General features: G+C 35.8%; 2 protein-coding genes across 6 annotated transcripts in view; both read right to left on the reverse strand.

Moving 5' to 3' along the window:
- The window catches only part of ttyh2 (tweety family member 2), a 50,325-nt gene extending 41,669 nt beyond the window's left edge, over positions 1–8,656 (reverse strand). For 3 of the 4 annotated variants that reach the window (XM_077200322.1, XM_077200323.1, XM_077200321.1), the window contains exon 1: positions 8,221–8,654. In XM_077200322.1, coding sequence (XP_077056437.1) covers positions 8,221–8,349 — 129 coding nt within the window. In that variant the 5' untranslated portion in view covers positions 8,350–8,654. Of the gene's footprint in view, positions 1–8,220 lie in introns of all 4 variants that reach the window. The other variant, XM_077200324.1, reaches the window with a different exon arrangement.
- A 1,675-nt stretch (positions 8,657–10,331) lies between these two features.
- The window catches only part of rpl38 (ribosomal protein L38), a 166,738-nt gene continuing 160,459 nt past the window's right edge, over positions 10,332–16,610 (reverse strand). The window contains exons 1-5 of one of the 2 annotated variants that reach the window (XM_077200328.1): positions 15,918–15,999; positions 15,711–15,736; positions 15,332–15,392; positions 13,975–14,097; positions 10,332–10,402 (exon numbers count right to left, since the gene is read on the reverse strand). In XM_077200328.1, coding sequence (XP_077056443.1) covers positions 10,377–10,402; positions 13,975–14,097; positions 15,332–15,392; positions 15,711–15,713 — 213 coding nt within the window. In that variant the 5' untranslated portion in view covers positions 15,714–15,736; positions 15,918–15,999 and the 3' untranslated portion in view covers positions 10,332–10,376. Of the gene's footprint in view, positions 10,403–13,974; positions 14,098–15,331; positions 15,393–15,710; positions 15,737–15,917; positions 16,000–16,610 lie in introns of those variants that run through there. The other variant, XM_077200329.1, reaches the window with a different exon arrangement.

A 16,610-nucleotide genomic window follows, 5' to 3' on the forward strand; every position in this document is an offset into this window, starting at 1 on the left:
AGCCAATTACCAAGTGTACTTGGTAAAAGTATTTAAATTGGGATGCATCCATATATTGTAGAGCTAAGCGGTGGATGTGCTTTCTGTGGAAGTTCTGAGCCAAACTTCAGCTATATGGTCACAGCAGGTGGAGAACAGCTGTGTGGAGCACACTGACGCCCATCTGCTGGGAGCTGGGAGAGAACTAGACTCGTTGAACAGCAACACATCAACTTATTGATCAGAAATCTACAATGTTACAGTTTTATGCTCTTTAGGGTACAGAATTACATATTTTACATGATAAAATTGTGCAATATGCCTCAGGGAAAGTCTGTGCATTATGTATTAAAACCATTAAACATCAATGAAAAAATATGTAGCCTATGCTAATGTAATCTCCAGGTGATTTCCAAGATCTTGGTGAAAGAAAAACTGCAAATAGTTTCAGTGAATAATATACCAGGCAGCATATTTGAGAAGATTCCAGTGTTGTGTCACGGCATGGACATGAGGGGCCTGGATGACTAGGGTTTTGCAGTAAAGCAGAGGCAAGCTTTTAGGACGGTCTACAACGGAGCAGTCAACATCTCTCATTTTGTCCTCATCTTTCCACCACTGCTTTTGAAAGGGAGTAGGGGGTTTGGGGGGAAAAACCTCAGGGGGCTTTTCCAACACAGTGCGCTCGGATGAACCTCCCCACCCTCACAGCTGGGACATTATTAACTCTGAGCGGGCAGGTCATGGGCTTTGGGCGAATAAAGAAACAGGAAGGAGACACAGAGAGGAAGAAAGAAAGATAAGGGCACTGCAGAATACTGTTTCATACACCAATGTTAAAAATTTTGAGGTTGGAAAGATTGATTTTGTTTATTTTTTTACAGCACAACCATTTTCAACTGTAATGATAATATTTATTGAGCACCAAATCAGCATATTAAAGAGATTTCTGAAGGATTATGTGACCCTGAAGACTGGAGTAACGATGATGAAAATTCAGCGTTTGTCATTACAAGAACAAATTACATCTGAAAATATATTAAAATGGAAAAGTTTTTTAAATTGTATTTAGGGCTGGGCAATATGACCAAAATCATACATAATGATACAAGTTACTTTGTAGTACGATAACAATATATATCACAATATAGTTTTGCTTTAAATAAGGTTTTATGATATCAACATTTTTGATACCATTAAAATGTCATAATTCTTGTCACCAATTTCAATATCAGAAAAAACAAATAGCCAAAGTAAACAAAAAACTCAAGCTTACTGAAGACAAGTAAATAGTCAGTGATTAAATGAAAACAAATATACTAATTACAAGCAATAGGACAAAACTACAATAGAACAGACACAAATTAAATAGTACCAATTCATAAATTGTATAAAGTAGCCTAATCAAATGTACAAAAAACACTGCATAGTCTTTACTGTGTAAAACAAAAGAGCAGTAGGCCTATGTCTTTTGTTGTTTGATTAACATTAAAAGCACAATACGCATATTAGGCTGCTGGCACTTTAAAATTGAATGCACTGATCTAATACACCGATACACATGCGAATTCTTTCTCAACCGTTTACATTTACATTTATTCATTTAGCTGACACTTTTATCCAAAGCGACTTACAATTGCTATATATGTCAGAGGTCGCACGCCTCTGGAGCAACTAGGGGTTAAGTGTCTTGCTCAGGGACACATTGGTGTCTCACAGTGGATTCGAACCCGGGTCTCTCACACCAAAGGCATGTGTCTTATCCACTGTACCACCATCCACTGTAAAGGTGTATGAGACCGTTCAAGCTGATAAGGCGACAAAAAGAACTCCGTATTCTCTCAGACAGCGCTCAGAAACCATCTCTCAGACAGCACTTGCATACAGATGAGCTTTCTTTCGCTGCTTATTGCACTTCAATGGTTTAAAATCACTTGTTTTTGAACAGCAATGTTTAAAAACGCATGCAAATGATAAGCTTTCAGGATGCCACAGCACGGCAATGTCACGTGAGCGTGTAACCATGATAGAGATAGTCCTAAGTCTACCGGTCGGCAAATTTCTACCAGTTAGGCTAATCGTTTCTTCCCAGTTATTGTCCACCCCTTTTTGTACTAATATTTGAAAATATTACTGTTATTTTTAAAACAAATCCTGTAAATGTATCCCTCGTGAGCATAAGAGACTTCTTTCAAAACATCTTATGGATCACAAACTTTTGAACAGTAGTGTACTTTATTGCAACTTTCAGTGATAGACTTAACTTGGAGGAATGTAAAACTGCAGTCTAAATGTAAATAGACCTGCCAGTCTCTTATGTGATTAATAAAACTCAATCAAAAATATTGACAAAAAATATATATTTTTGCAGGATAAGTTCAGCAGCTGTAGTGAACCCTCTTCAATTTATTATGAACAAAATGACCTACTGAAATAAAAATACACTATTTATTTATTATATTTAATGATCATGCAGTGAATATTATTAATATTCCATTAAATTAATTGAGAAATATTTAAAGGTGGGCAATGGATTCATTTAATTTGCTAAAATTTATAGTAACTTTCTTTCAAATCTGAAGACAATGCTCCATCTAAAATGCCTGACAGGAGATAACAAACTATAGGTGATGGATTACAAAACTGATTAAACTGATGTAAGGATTACAAAACTGATGAAACAGCCTGCCTCTGAGCTGTTTGGGAAATGAAAATGCCATGCAGTACATGCACGCTTCAATGCACTGACATTAAAATGCTCATTGTAGTAATAAAAATGAATACCTAACTTTAAAATTAAGTATTTCATAACCAGCAATACATCTCAATAAGAGACTGATGTAACAGTATGTTGACTATGAATGGGCTTTGAGAACATGGAATACATTCCATTACGTTTACAATAACACTATTCTCCTTACGAACATTTCTGACCCAAATTCCAAAAGCTGACAATCATCTCTTCTCTCAACTTGGCCACAACACAATCATTAATCTAACAATATGTGCTGGAAATATTCTCTTGCTAGCTACTATGTGCATCAGTACAATTACAGACAAGATACCATGGCATTAGTTTTACTGCTTATTTGCATTGCAAAAGACCACTGAGCTCTTAACTTACCACCACATGTCAAACAAACTAAATATTTCTGTTCTTCACTAGCTAAGCAAACTGTGGATCCCTGTTCTATCTAAACGGCCTGATTTGGTTAATGTGGTCACAGCTACCACATCCTTTTTGGGATTTTTTAGCTTTTTACTGAGAAAATCTTTGTGGTTTAAAGAAAACTGGCCCACCCAGAATCGACTGCAGAAAATACTTAAAAGGGTGCTGCTGACATAACCACACCTGGAAGAAAAATAATAAAAAAGACTACAGATAAATCAAGAGCACGGCTTTTCTCTCATCTTAGATCTAAAATTGAAGTGCAGTGCCATGGTTCAGGTCTGAAGTGATGAAACAGAGCCTAAGAGGAGACCATAAATAAGGACTATCAGCAAACAAAATACACCAATGTCAAGGGTTGAGCAAGAAATATTGCCCAAACATCAGAATTGTTGGAAAAAGGGCAAATGTGAGTGTTACATTTACATTTATTCATTTAGCTGACGCTTTTATCCAAAGCGACTTACAATCGCTATAGCCTATATGTCAGAGGTTGCCCGCCTCTGGAGCAACTAGGGGTTAAGTGTCTTGCTCAGGAACACATTGGTGTCTCACAGTGGATTTGAACCCGGGTCTCTCACACCAAAGGCATGTGTCTTATCCACTGAGAAAAAGTATGGCCTCTACATGTACCTCAGATTGCCCCATAACCCTTTTTTTTTAAACTGAGGGACTTGAAATTGAAAAACAGAACAAACATACTGATGATTCATCTGGCATGACATGTTTTGTCCAATCAAATGGTCAATAAAATATTCCTGAAATATTGACCGCCCTTCTGAAAGTAATGATCAACATGAGCACAGGGGAAATTCCAAATACATTTACATCAGAAGGTATTTTTTTATTCCCATAAGACGTATGGCCTTTGAGCAAACATTTCTTCATCTTAAAGCTGAAGACTGTATTTAAAAAAAAAAATTTAAAATTACATCTCCTATCACAACTTATGTGCAATGACAAATATGTAATCTGTAGGTTCAAAAGTGTAAACACTGTGGTTCTGTGGTGCTATTAAAACACTCTTCTGTTCATTTGAACATTAAAACCATGCAGCCTGACATATCACTGCACAGTTTGGGACAGGAGGACTATCTGTTTGTCCACTCCAAACAATGGGAAATATGGACAGTGTTCAGGAAACCGTTCTGTTGGTGACCCTTGTGCAAAAATTCCAACTTTAACAAAAATACCTGGTTGTTTTTTTGAGTGATCAGATAGATATGCTGAGTTGCAAACCACAATTGATTTGTAAATCAAACTGATCAGACATTGTGAAAGACCAGACTCTTCAAGTGGCTGTTTTCCAGCAAGTGTTTTCTATTTTAATCAAGTCAGACAATGGTATTGTCGGTGTGAGATTGGATGGCTAATGTGCTTCTTCTCTTGATGATCAGGATTAAAAAAACAGCAGCTTGCAAACATTAAACTGCTCTTTCCACTTAAATGTTCATTTACGGGGGATGTAAAGATGTCTTCGGGAAGGATGGAAAATGTGTTTACAGATGCGTTTACTGCTGGCCTAACTGCATAAATGGCTTGCAATAATTTTATGATGCGTTTGCATCTTTTTTAATTACAAAAAGGTCCATTTCTACTCTCTGCAACTGCATGGATTACAAGCACAACTCTTCGAAATGTCCGTTTTCATTAAGTCATGCGAATGTTTTATCACTAACTCCCTGACCATGTTCATCATACAATCCCATCTTGAAGTCAGCTTTTAAAATTTTGGTCCAAGTTTGTAGCCTGATTTCAGCGATTTCCGTTCTATCGAACTGTTCCAAGCAGGAAGTTGGACATTCCAAGATGAATGGAATGCAGCATGTGAGTTAGACAGATATTTTCGTTATTTCTTTCCGTACCATTCCAACTTTGTCTTTAAATGATACATTAATGAAAGAGAAGCAACAACAACAATCAGGAATAGGCTCAGATGAGTCAGATGACTGAGCATTTCAGTATGGTTCATAGAGGTCACTAAAGCACAGATTTCATCCATCTGCATCTGAAAATAATAACCCTTCTCTCTCCTCATGTTTAGTAGTAGTGCAAGCATCAATATCACTAATGCTCATCATGCTCATTGATTTGAACTTGACCCTAAGTATTAAACACAAGCAATTAACTCATCTTGAACAGTTTGTGCTACAGACATGAATGGTGCCTCAAATTGTGCAGCTTGATGAGGAGAGGTCATCAGAAGTCTAAGAAATACCCTATCACATATGAACTCTTTTGACATGGGCCAGTAAAAACCATTTAACAACAATCCAGAACACCCTAGCAACCATAAAGCAACACACTTAAACAAACTGTGCTGTAGCAATACCCTGGCAACCACCCAGAGGAAAAATGTAGCCTTATTCAAAAGTCTAATTTCTTGTAGATTGCAGTAATCCTAACCACAAAAACAGCAAGTAAATATGTCTACAGGTGTCTTTAAATAAATGTATGGGTACAAACAGCCCTTTTATGGTGTGACTCAAACAGATGCATCCTCTATCTGGGATGGGGAGAAAAAAAAAAGCTGTTAGCAATTCATCCCCGCAGGAAATAAATGAATCATATGGACAGATGACCTTTGACCCATCTAACGCACAAACACATATCCACTCAGGCATAACTTGACGATTGGTCCTTTCTAGAGTTGACGTCTACTTAGTCGCTGTCCTCACTAACAGACCAAAAAGGGATCTGCATCAACAACCCCCCAGAAAAAAAGCTCTGTTTATTATTATATTGGACCACATTTACATTTATTCCACAGATTTCCCCCCCAAAATCAGCCCAGAAGATACACACAAAAAACGTCTGCAGATTCCATCTGGGCCTGCTCAATGGGGAATAGGTCCAAACATGGAGAGGAATTATTTTCACTTGGGTCAGTGACAAATAAGGAGTGAAAGCATGCAATGCAAACAAATAAATAATAAAATAAATGTATAAAATAAATAATAATATTGAATAAAGAAAAATTATTACCATATAATAACCATTAAGTATTTAATAAAATAATAATTGTATTAAATACAATAAAATAAAATAACTGATTTTATAGTCAATAAATACATAATAGTTATATAAATAAATATGCATTAATCAACATAAAATAACTTACTCTAGAATGTTTTTATATTTTTTAAACTTAGTACTAAATTAAATAAATAAACTGATTCTAATTTTTTACTCTATAGAATGCTTTAATATATATATATATATATATATATATATATATATATATATATATATATATTTTTTTTTTTTTTTTATTATAGATATTAGTTGTGATTTATTAAACTCATTGTGACCGATGGGAACCTTTTGTCATCTAAATCCAAATAAACTTATTTGTCTTTACCAATTCAATCTTTCTCTCCTAATCATTTGGACCATTTAGTGTTGGCGAAATTGTTGAAGCGATTAAACACAGTGAGTCTCTATAGAGAGCACATCATCTGCCTGGTGTTCATAATAAACATTAGCAATTAGATATAAAGCACAACAACAGTCTCTTAGCTTTGCAGAGAGCTCATATGCATGGTCTCCCAGGGCAGTCCTAAAACCGCATAGAGGAAAGAGATCCCACCAGTTTTCTGTTCTGCTGAAAATCCACATTAGGATTCAAAGAGCAGCGTCAGCTGGAACAGAGCATTTAGATTGACAAACTAGGGAAAAATGGGTTATGAAGGAGGATCCCTCGGGCTATCTGAAAACGCCCCGGTGTTGATTCCGAGACCCAGCGTGAGCGCCTGATTTCACACCGCAGCATCTGGACTCGTTCTGCCTCCATTTACACCATCTGCCTTTAGTGCCTTAATAGAAACAGACAGCTACAGAAATGAGCACTCGGCCCCTCCATGCTCTGTCATATTCCTCTCACTCCATCTCTAATCAACTGGATGTTGATACAGGTCAGTGGAAGAATCGCATCACGATAACAAAGAGATTCAAGCAACGTATAGCCTGGGTGAGACTATTACTGGGTGAGGGATTTAGTGACTTGATTAGAAGAATCTGGTTCAAAATAAGATCCAGTTATGCTGCTTGTGAAATGTGGTTTTGGTTATGACATGATTGTCAGTCAGATACAGTTTACTTAATATGTCCCAGTTTGAACCTATCAAAACCCAGCAGATAAACATTACTGCTGTTTTAACCATGTTGCACCAGAAAGCATGCACTTTTCAGAAAGAGCCTGTTATCCAGGGCAGAAACATTACTCTGTAAGAGTCGAGGAACAGTGTAGACAAATCAGAGAACTAATGCGTGTGAAAATGCATTGTATTTCTTTCATTTGCATAAGGGCTCTCTAATCAAGGACGTCTGAAAAATGTTGCAATCTTGTTCATAATCTTTCTCATAGAAGTATGAACCTCAGCTTTAAGCTATTTAAACAAATGCACTTGAAGTCTCTCAAAGGCCAAACAGTGAAAATGCAGAGCAAAAAATCAGTCTGAACTGTTTTTACACCATGATTACAAGTTAACTATAAAACATAGGACCTACATCATTTTAACATGTCTTGTACGAATTAAACTAAACATGAAATTAAAATATTAATTGAATAACTTTAAAATATCAAAATAAAAACTAATCCAAAATAGTCAAAAAGTAGCCTAGAATAATAGTATCTCATTGATGGCTACTAAAATAAGACTGGTCTGTTCATCATGTTCAGGTAAGACTGACTTTTTAGTTGGGTTCTCTCTCTGACCTAAACAAAACCCAAATTACAGCTAGCTATATAAAGTTATATAAATAATTGAAGCTTCAGTCCTCTGTTGAACCACAAAATGCTGTCCAATATAATAGCATTTGTGTCTGGGCTCAAATTTGACTCCAATTAAAACACATTGTTGTTGAAAATATCTTAGTAAACAAATACAAAATGGCAAGATTCTAAACGGGAATACGAAGAAAGTGTACATGACTTCCGAAACATGTTATCAAGTTGCTATATTTTTAAAGTATGACATGGAGTCCCAAAGATAAACTAAGTGTGACAGACAAAGTTTATCTCGACTGTTTGAACCATGAACCTCTGTATGACAGTAAACAGCCGGTCTGACCTGCTGGTAGTTCTCCTCTTGCGGTTTAAATGTGTGATCCAGCGGCTGAAACCTCAGATTCACATGAGGAAACTGATGAAGCCAGTAAGTCCACCAAGGAGCGATATAATCAACCCGTGCAGAAGACATCCTTCAGCAGTCGAGGAGACGAATAAACCACTTTCCCAGATAGAGACGGTAGACAATTAGGGTGTTTCTTCCCCCTTTACTCTCCGGTGTCTTGTCTTCTCAAACAAAAGCCATGGATGTGGACATTAGAGAGACTGAGTACTAAAACAAAAGTTCCGAAAGGGACATAAGAAAATCTCTGAATACTTCCCCCAAATCGCAGACCATGAGAATTCACGGGAAATGTGGAATTATTTGATTAAATCCTGGTCTCGTGTCGCAGCCATTCCTGCGCGTGTCGTGCGCTTATTCTCTGCTCATAACTCGGGAGCGAGCTTGCTTTGAACTAGCGTACGAACGAGATCGGGGTCGCGCCTGAATAAGAAAAGAGGCAGTTTCTTTATTTCGGAATATCTTTTTTTTTTATGGTGGTTTAATTGCGTTGAAAACGAGATTTGGTATATTCTTGCTTTTAGATTTTAGCTTTAAATTACTTGTTGGAATAAAATATACTTAAAAAGATAAATGCTGAATCTAGTAATTTATATACAAATATCCAACGCAATGCTGCCATCTATTGGCCAATTCAAGTAAATGCAGACAATGGTACATAAGGTCAATTTTTGTTTTTTCTTCTCGTTTCGTTCCTAAGGGGGACATATAGACAGAAAAAGGCTAACATACTGGTCCTTTAACTTTGATAGACCATTTTATTATTGTTCGCATTTTAAATTGTATTAGTGTTCGCCGAAATTACACCAGACAGTGTAATCACCATGGGAAGATCTCAGAGTAAAACTGGGAGTTGGGAAAAATATGATTCACCGGTGTTTTGCCAGATGGAAAGTTTTATCTATGCATCATCTTTTTACCCTTTTAAATCATTTTATAACTGAATCATACATCTATTTTAATTTATTTTATAACTTTTAATTTTGAGATTATTTTAATTCATTTCTGTAAAGCACTTTGAATTGCCATAGTGTATGAAATGTGCTATAAAAAAACTTGCCTGGTCTCCGTGTTGGTTTTGTAAATAGATCTTAAAACATCCATCCTGTTGTCAGGGTCGTTTGTTGAATATCAGCAATAAATTATCTTAATAAACACCTTGTAGTTTCAGGAACTTGAAGAGAAGGCCAGTAATTGCTAGTAAATGTTATTTTTCCATTTAGTTTAAGATAATGCAATTTAGATTTTTGTTTTAAATGCTTTATCACTACACAAAATGGAAATGACATCAATTCCATGCAATGACCCACCCATAAAAAGTAACCTGTGCATTTCAAAGAAAGGGAATGTGTCAGTTTTATTACATCTATGGAAGATTTGTAATGTTTAGAGATGGACTTTGTACCAAATACCATTGTTTGTTAAAATACCATAAATATCATTGGTTTTCTAAACAAGAAATTTAAATTATGATTGTGCAAGGAGTTTATAAGGGTATAAAGCTTGTGAGAGAAATACAGCAAGTAAAATGTTTGGACACTCTAAACTAACATTTACAATATAAACCCTTTGGCTTAAAAGCCTTAATGCTAACAAGTTTGAGCTCAATGAAAATTTCAAAGTTAACTTCAGCAAGATTTTTTTCATGTTTTTTTAAGACGCCTCTTATCCTCGCCAAGACTGCATTTATTTGATCAAAAATACAGTAAAAACTGATGTTGTGAAAAACTTTTCTTTTAAAAATATTGTAATTTCTATTTTAATATAACAATTTGTTCCTGGCAAAGCTGAATTTTTAGCATCTGATTTGGTGCTGTAATATTTATAATCAATGTTAAAACCTAAATATCAGCATTTATTTTAATGAATGTTTTTGTAAAAATACAAGTACTCACTGACCAATTGAATGTCCTTAAAATGACAATTCTTAAAAAAAAATAATCTTACAGACCCCCCAAAAAACAGGCGTGTATACTTTGCACAACCTAAACAAGCATCATTTTTTTTTATCAAACCGATCAAAAACTGAACAGTATAGAAACACAAACCACTTAATTTTTTCCCAATTTTATTCCAACATTTTGTACAAGAGACATCTATTTCAGCTCCTTCACAGCCAGACCTGAAACCAGAGAGAGAGAGAGGGGTCACATTTACAGTAATGCTTGTGAAGGGACCAAGTCAAGGTGTGACAGCTTTAAGTGTTAGTGAACCGGTGGAACTGAAATCTCAAGAGTGATGTGAAACTCAGCACTAGGTCCATCATTGCTCTAGCAAGCGTGTAAATGCACAGTGGGCACAGAACAAGCCCAAAGTGTTTGGACAACTTGCACACTTCACAAATACCTGATGTTTCCAGTCGGTTGGTATTTGAAGAAAAAAATCAAGAAAAGGATCTCACAAAAATTCAATATAAACCAATTAAAGAGCTTAACCTTAATACATAAACGTTCAAGCCTGAAAATGTTTACATTCCCTGTTGTTTATAGGTGACTGTTTCCATCACTGACTCAACCATGGGCTCAGTGCTAAATTAACATTTCAAGATTCATTAGATCCAACACAAATGTCATTTCTACAGCCAAACATTTAGTCTAAGGGCACGTTTACACGACGAGTTTTCCGCATACAGACGACACCATTGTCAAAACGATCTCGATTAACACGGATCCGCGAAAATAAATAAAAACCCCAGAATTCTGATGCCAGGCCATTAGATGGCGATGAAACACTATAGACTGAACATGTAATACACATGTGCATGACGTCATCGTTTCTAGAGATCCCATAGACAGTAAAAGAAATGGACATAGTGATGCCCTTGATTTCAACGGAGAAAAGTTAAACCCATTAGAAGCACTCACTTCCTGATGGCTGAGCGAACTGCGCAGGCTCAAACTGAGCTTGACCACGTAGATGTGACGTGAGCAATCTGTCTTACAGTTGTAAATCTTCTAGTAGCTGTGCCAAGACAATTCTGAATCACTTAATTGTTTCCAATTCCTCAAAAACGTTTTTGTTTTAAAAGATTGCCTGCGAGCTTCTCCTGTCTATACGATAATTTCTCTACTGTGCAACAGATAGTCACGTGGTTATGACGCAATCGTTAGCCCATTTTTACAAAAACGGCTTCTACAGGGCCATAACTCAAGATACAAAGTAATTGGGCCTTTTATATATTGCCGTGTTTCTTTAGAAATAAATGGACAAATGAAGTCTTTGGACATCTCAGATGTAAAGTTATTTGCGGTCAAAGTAACGCCAAAATGAATGGGAGTCAGTGGAATGCTAACAGCAGGTGATGGTCCGCTACAATGGCGGCCCCCCGGGAGGCTTCAGTTTCCGGCTGATGGATTACCCCCTTTAAGAGATCCGCGTTTTTTGTTGTTTACAAGGGAGGACGTTTTCAATAACGTGCACTTTGAAACCCATTTTCAAAACATTGCTTTTGCAGGCACCCAAAAAACACTTGTGTAAACGAACGGCCAAAACGCAGAAAAAGTTTGAAACCGCCCCTAAATCAGTGGTTCTGAACCAGGAGCCTCAAACTTCTAAGGGGACGGCAAGATGACTTAAGATTATTTAAAAAGAAAAAACTACTAAACGCTAAAATAAAAATATTGTTTTTCTTATTTGGTTATTTTTATGACAAATGTTTTATAACAAAAGTTAAGATCCACTGGTTTATAACATTTCTGCAAAGACATTATGCTGCACTCAAGTGCCAGATTATGTATTCAATTCCTTTTTTGCTATTAAGATTAACACTATTACTGACTATGTTTACATGGACAGCAGTAATCTAGTTATTAACCTTATTCTGAATTAGACAATATTCTGATTAAGGTGTTTACATGAGTTGCTTAACTCTTTAGGGTCGCCGATCACGCCGGCGTGATCAAGTTACATGACCAGTTTAAGATGTTGAAGCATAAAAACAGTCACGTTGAGCGCTGCCCTCCACTTCTGTCGAAAGTGCTGGCTTGAAATTCTATGTTACTTTTTGTTTTGTGTTGATAGACCAAGTAAAGATGTGATCATTTAAACTTTATATAAACAAATCTTGACGCGTTCGTAAAAGAACGCCAGATGTGATGCGACATTTATTCTAATAACTTCGTCGGTTTTTGTCATAAAACTAAACGGAGAAAAATGTGTGAATCTGCTGACACTGCTCTTCAGGCTGCACGTTTTAGGGAATGGAGGAGGAGCCAACTGAGCAAAGAAGCGAAATTGAAAGCCATAGGATTTACGGAGTTGACAGAGAGACATATATACGGTTACATACATCATGTATAGAGAGATATTATTGCTAGTTTTTGGAAGAGTTTGAGTAGATTGTGAAAGTTGTTTAGGAGTAGTGTAGATAGTTTAGGAGTAGATTTAGATAAACTGTTTTGAGGAGTGGCACATAAAAAATAAAATTAAATAAAAAACACCTGATATTTGTTGTAAATACTTGTATGTATAGTTTGATTTTGTGTTAATTTTACCTTTTGTATGGTATATTTGCACTATTGAGGAACCCCTTACTCAAGGAATTAAAGTCCTGTAATGTAGCTATCTGTGTAATTGTACATGAAGTGTTTTGTAGAGTTTCTAAGCAAAAAAGTAAAGAAAAAACGCCCATTGCCACACCTCCTTTTTGTGATATATAGTTTCATTTTATCTCAATTTTACATTTTTTATTTTGTATATAGCTCTCTGAATAATTGTGCACAATATTTTTTTAAAAAGTGGCTGAGCTAAAAAGAAAAAAAGCCTATGGCTACACCTGCTTTTTTTTGTAAATCATTTTTTTTGTATATAGCTTGATTATATCTGAATTGTGCCTGTATATGTTGACATTTACAACTTGTGTTTACATTTTAAACTTTTTAAAATGCTTCGTTGAGCATGCTTGTGTTTTTTGTAGTAGAAAAGCTATAATTTTTCTATTCGGATTTTGTGCTTTTTGTGTGATTTTGGGTCCAGTATGTTGATGCAGTACATCAAAGTGAAAAACTAATTGTCTAGTCATATAGGTGATGTGCTAAAAAAAATAATACCGAACATTGGTATGGTAAACATTTGTTTATGTGGCAAAATTAAAAAAAAAAAAAAAAAGCACACAAAAACGGCCAAAATAGCCCAAGACTCCGAAGGGTTAAAGAATATTCCTTTCATGTTCCCTTTTTACATGTTATAGAACATAGATCTATTAATGGCACACGTCATTACATCACTATGCCACGCAGATCGATGTTCCCTTCATATCAACATAGTTTGTCTTTGTTACGGTAACAGTTTTGGGCGTTTCATTTTTAATTTTACGAAAGCTTCAAGTGCAGTTAATTATGTCGTCATACAAATAGATGAGGGCAGATAGAAATTCTTGAGCCCTGCTCTCTTGTTTGCCTTCAAACAGGTGGTTAAGTGTGATTAAGGTGGGTACGTGTCTAAAACGCACTTCAATAACGCAACATATAGGAATACTCCACGTCTGAATTCCATTTGTGTTTACTTCGAGTATGATTTTAGCCAGATGAAGGTAATCAGAAATCCGTTTACATGGTAGCTTCTTAATCAGAGTATTGTCTTAATCGGCTTAATATCAGAATATTGTCGTCCATGTAAACATACTGACTGATGTGTTGTTATAACCTTATTTGCATTTCATCAATGTAGTATGATTACGTTTTATTAAAGACTGACCTGGTGGCAGGGACTGCTTGAGCTTCTCAGCCTTCTCTTTGTCTGTAATGACCAATGTGTACAGGTATCTGCTGCAGCGGACCTTGAACTTCACATTGTCCTTGTTCTTCTTGATCTTGACAGCTGTTGGAAAACATGAATTTAGAGAAGTCATCAATACAGGTAAACATTTTTTCCAATAACCAATGCAGAAGCCAAAAATGTGTATACGGATTGAATGTGTTAAAATAGCAATATCTGCACAATAGTTGTCAAACTCAGGCCTCTGAAATTCCTTTTAGTACATTATGTCTTTTTAGGCCAACAGTACAAAATCTGTTCAATCTTAAGCTAGTGCTTGTCAATCTGGGTTCCGGAAGACCCAAGTACTGCACATTTTGGATGTCTGTCTTATTTAACACCAGATTAACATCAGCTTACTTCAAGGTGTGCGACAGCTATAAGTGTTAGTGAACCGGTGGAACTGAAATCTCGGAGTGATGCGAAATTCAGCACTAGGTCCATCATTGCTCTAGCAAGCGTGTAAATGCACAGAGGGCATAGGACAGGCCCAAAGTGTTTGGACAACTTGCATACTATAGTCTCATGAATCAATTGACCAGACTTTTCTCATACGACCACTCATACGTTTTCATTTTAAAATGCATCTTTCTCTGTTTTGGCCTATCCACACGACACAGACACAATTTTTATCAAAAACGTTGTGAAAATAACAGCATTGTAGTGTGGACTGTGAAAACAAAGAGGTGACGCATATCGTACCCACAGATATCTATGGTTATACCGGCATTGTTGTGCATGCTGATTGCTGTCAGTGTTGCAAAGGATAAATGCTCCTTTTTAGAATCTTCATATAACTTTTCAGCAAAGATGACTCAAGCTGAAAAAAAGACAATACGGTTTTTAGGGAGACATGGACTGTGTCCAAAAGTGAGCGTTGGGATATTTTGGTAATAAAACGATCGTGCCAGAATATTGTTTTAACTATTTTTAACGATTTACACATGCACAGTAAGTTGATTTAAGCATTTCAGACGTTTCAGTGTGGATGAGCAACTTTTGGAAAATGCTAGTGGACGGGGAGCGTCCATAAACAGCATTTTCAAATGTATCCGGGTTAATGTAGACAGAGCATCTGAACCTGAAATGAGTGTCAGACATTCAAAATGAACAGTTCTCTAGGATTGAGATGCACTGCCATCAGTTCTGTGAAAACTTGAAAAGCATCAAAACAAACCACATAATATACAAACCACTTGACAGTGTACAGTAGTACTACACCAGCGATACATGAAATAAAGAGCCACCTCATTGATCATAAATGGGATATGACTGTTTTATTTGAAACTAAACTTACACTTGGCATCCTTCCTCCTTGCTGTAAGCAGGAAATCTTTGATTTCTTCAATTTTGCGTGGCTGTTAAGAAAAAACGCACATTTGAGAGATCTTGTCATACACATAATAGCGCTCATATCAGTCTTAAAATCAGAATTATTGTTTCTTAGCCTAAGCTTTCAACTTGTTTCTGATTCTGACATTACTAGGTTATCCACAAGCGCGAAATTCATGTTTTAGCATTAGCCACATTCTGCGTTCCCATGATCCTATTCCTATAAACAACTTTTAAATTAATTTTAGCAGATTATTTTAAAACAAATGGCACTATAACAGATCAAACAGAACAATCCATCAATTAGAAAAACAACACTAATGCAAATACAAACACATTCTCACCATTTTGTTTCAGGTGCGGCTCGACCCTGCAATGCAACAAAACAGACTTTATTGTAACACTTTTCTTAACAACTTCCGGTCAATATACCGTTTAATGAAAAATGTATACATATGCTTTCACACCGAACATTCTATAAATGTGTATATTGATGGATGGATGCAGATTTAAACGGATTATTTTGACAGAGCTAAACTGCTAACACTTACACGTCCTGCGAGCGAGAGGGGAAAAGGGGCGGGACTTCCGCGTGAGTCCGTCATATAAAGGGCTACGGTGGCTCGAGAGGGGCTTTCCAGTCTAGCAAGTCAAAACTCACAGTGACATCTACTGTTTAAGCATGGATATGTCTTCATGTCATTTATTGAACATATTTGTACTTAAAATACTTAAAATTGTCACACCATTTAATATTAACAATTTGTGCCATTTAAATAAAAATACATTTAATAATCGGTGTCATTGTATTGTTGCTATCTCTACACTTCATTTTCTTTATATTTTGACATAAAATAGACACAAAAAGAAAAAATGAGAAAATGAGATAAAGAGAAAATGAAAAAAATATATAAACATTCTTAAATTCTAACCTTAAATCTTGATATTGAATAAAAAAAAAAGTTTTATATTTATTACCCAGGATAATGTTTCGATAAAATATAAATCACTGGTTACAAAAATGTTGCTGATATTAACAATCTTCAGATCATTATCATTCTTAAGGAATGTGTTAATTTAAACATGATGCTGGAATAAATTGGTGCATAGAATTAAAAATGGTCCAACACACACACACACATATATATCAGTTCATTAGCTTATAAAGATCAATCACCTTGTCTGTAATTGCATTCATGGTCTCACTGTGTATTATATTGAGGTGTAGTTAAAGATAAATATTG

The sequence above is a fragment of the Siphateles boraxobius genome, unplaced genomic scaffold (assembly GCF_051911475.1).
Source record: "Siphateles boraxobius isolate OS27281-9 unplaced genomic scaffold, OSU_SipBor_1 46, whole genome shotgun sequence".
NCBI classification, from domain to species: Eukaryota; Metazoa; Chordata; class Actinopteri; order Cypriniformes; family Leuciscidae; genus Siphateles; species Siphateles boraxobius.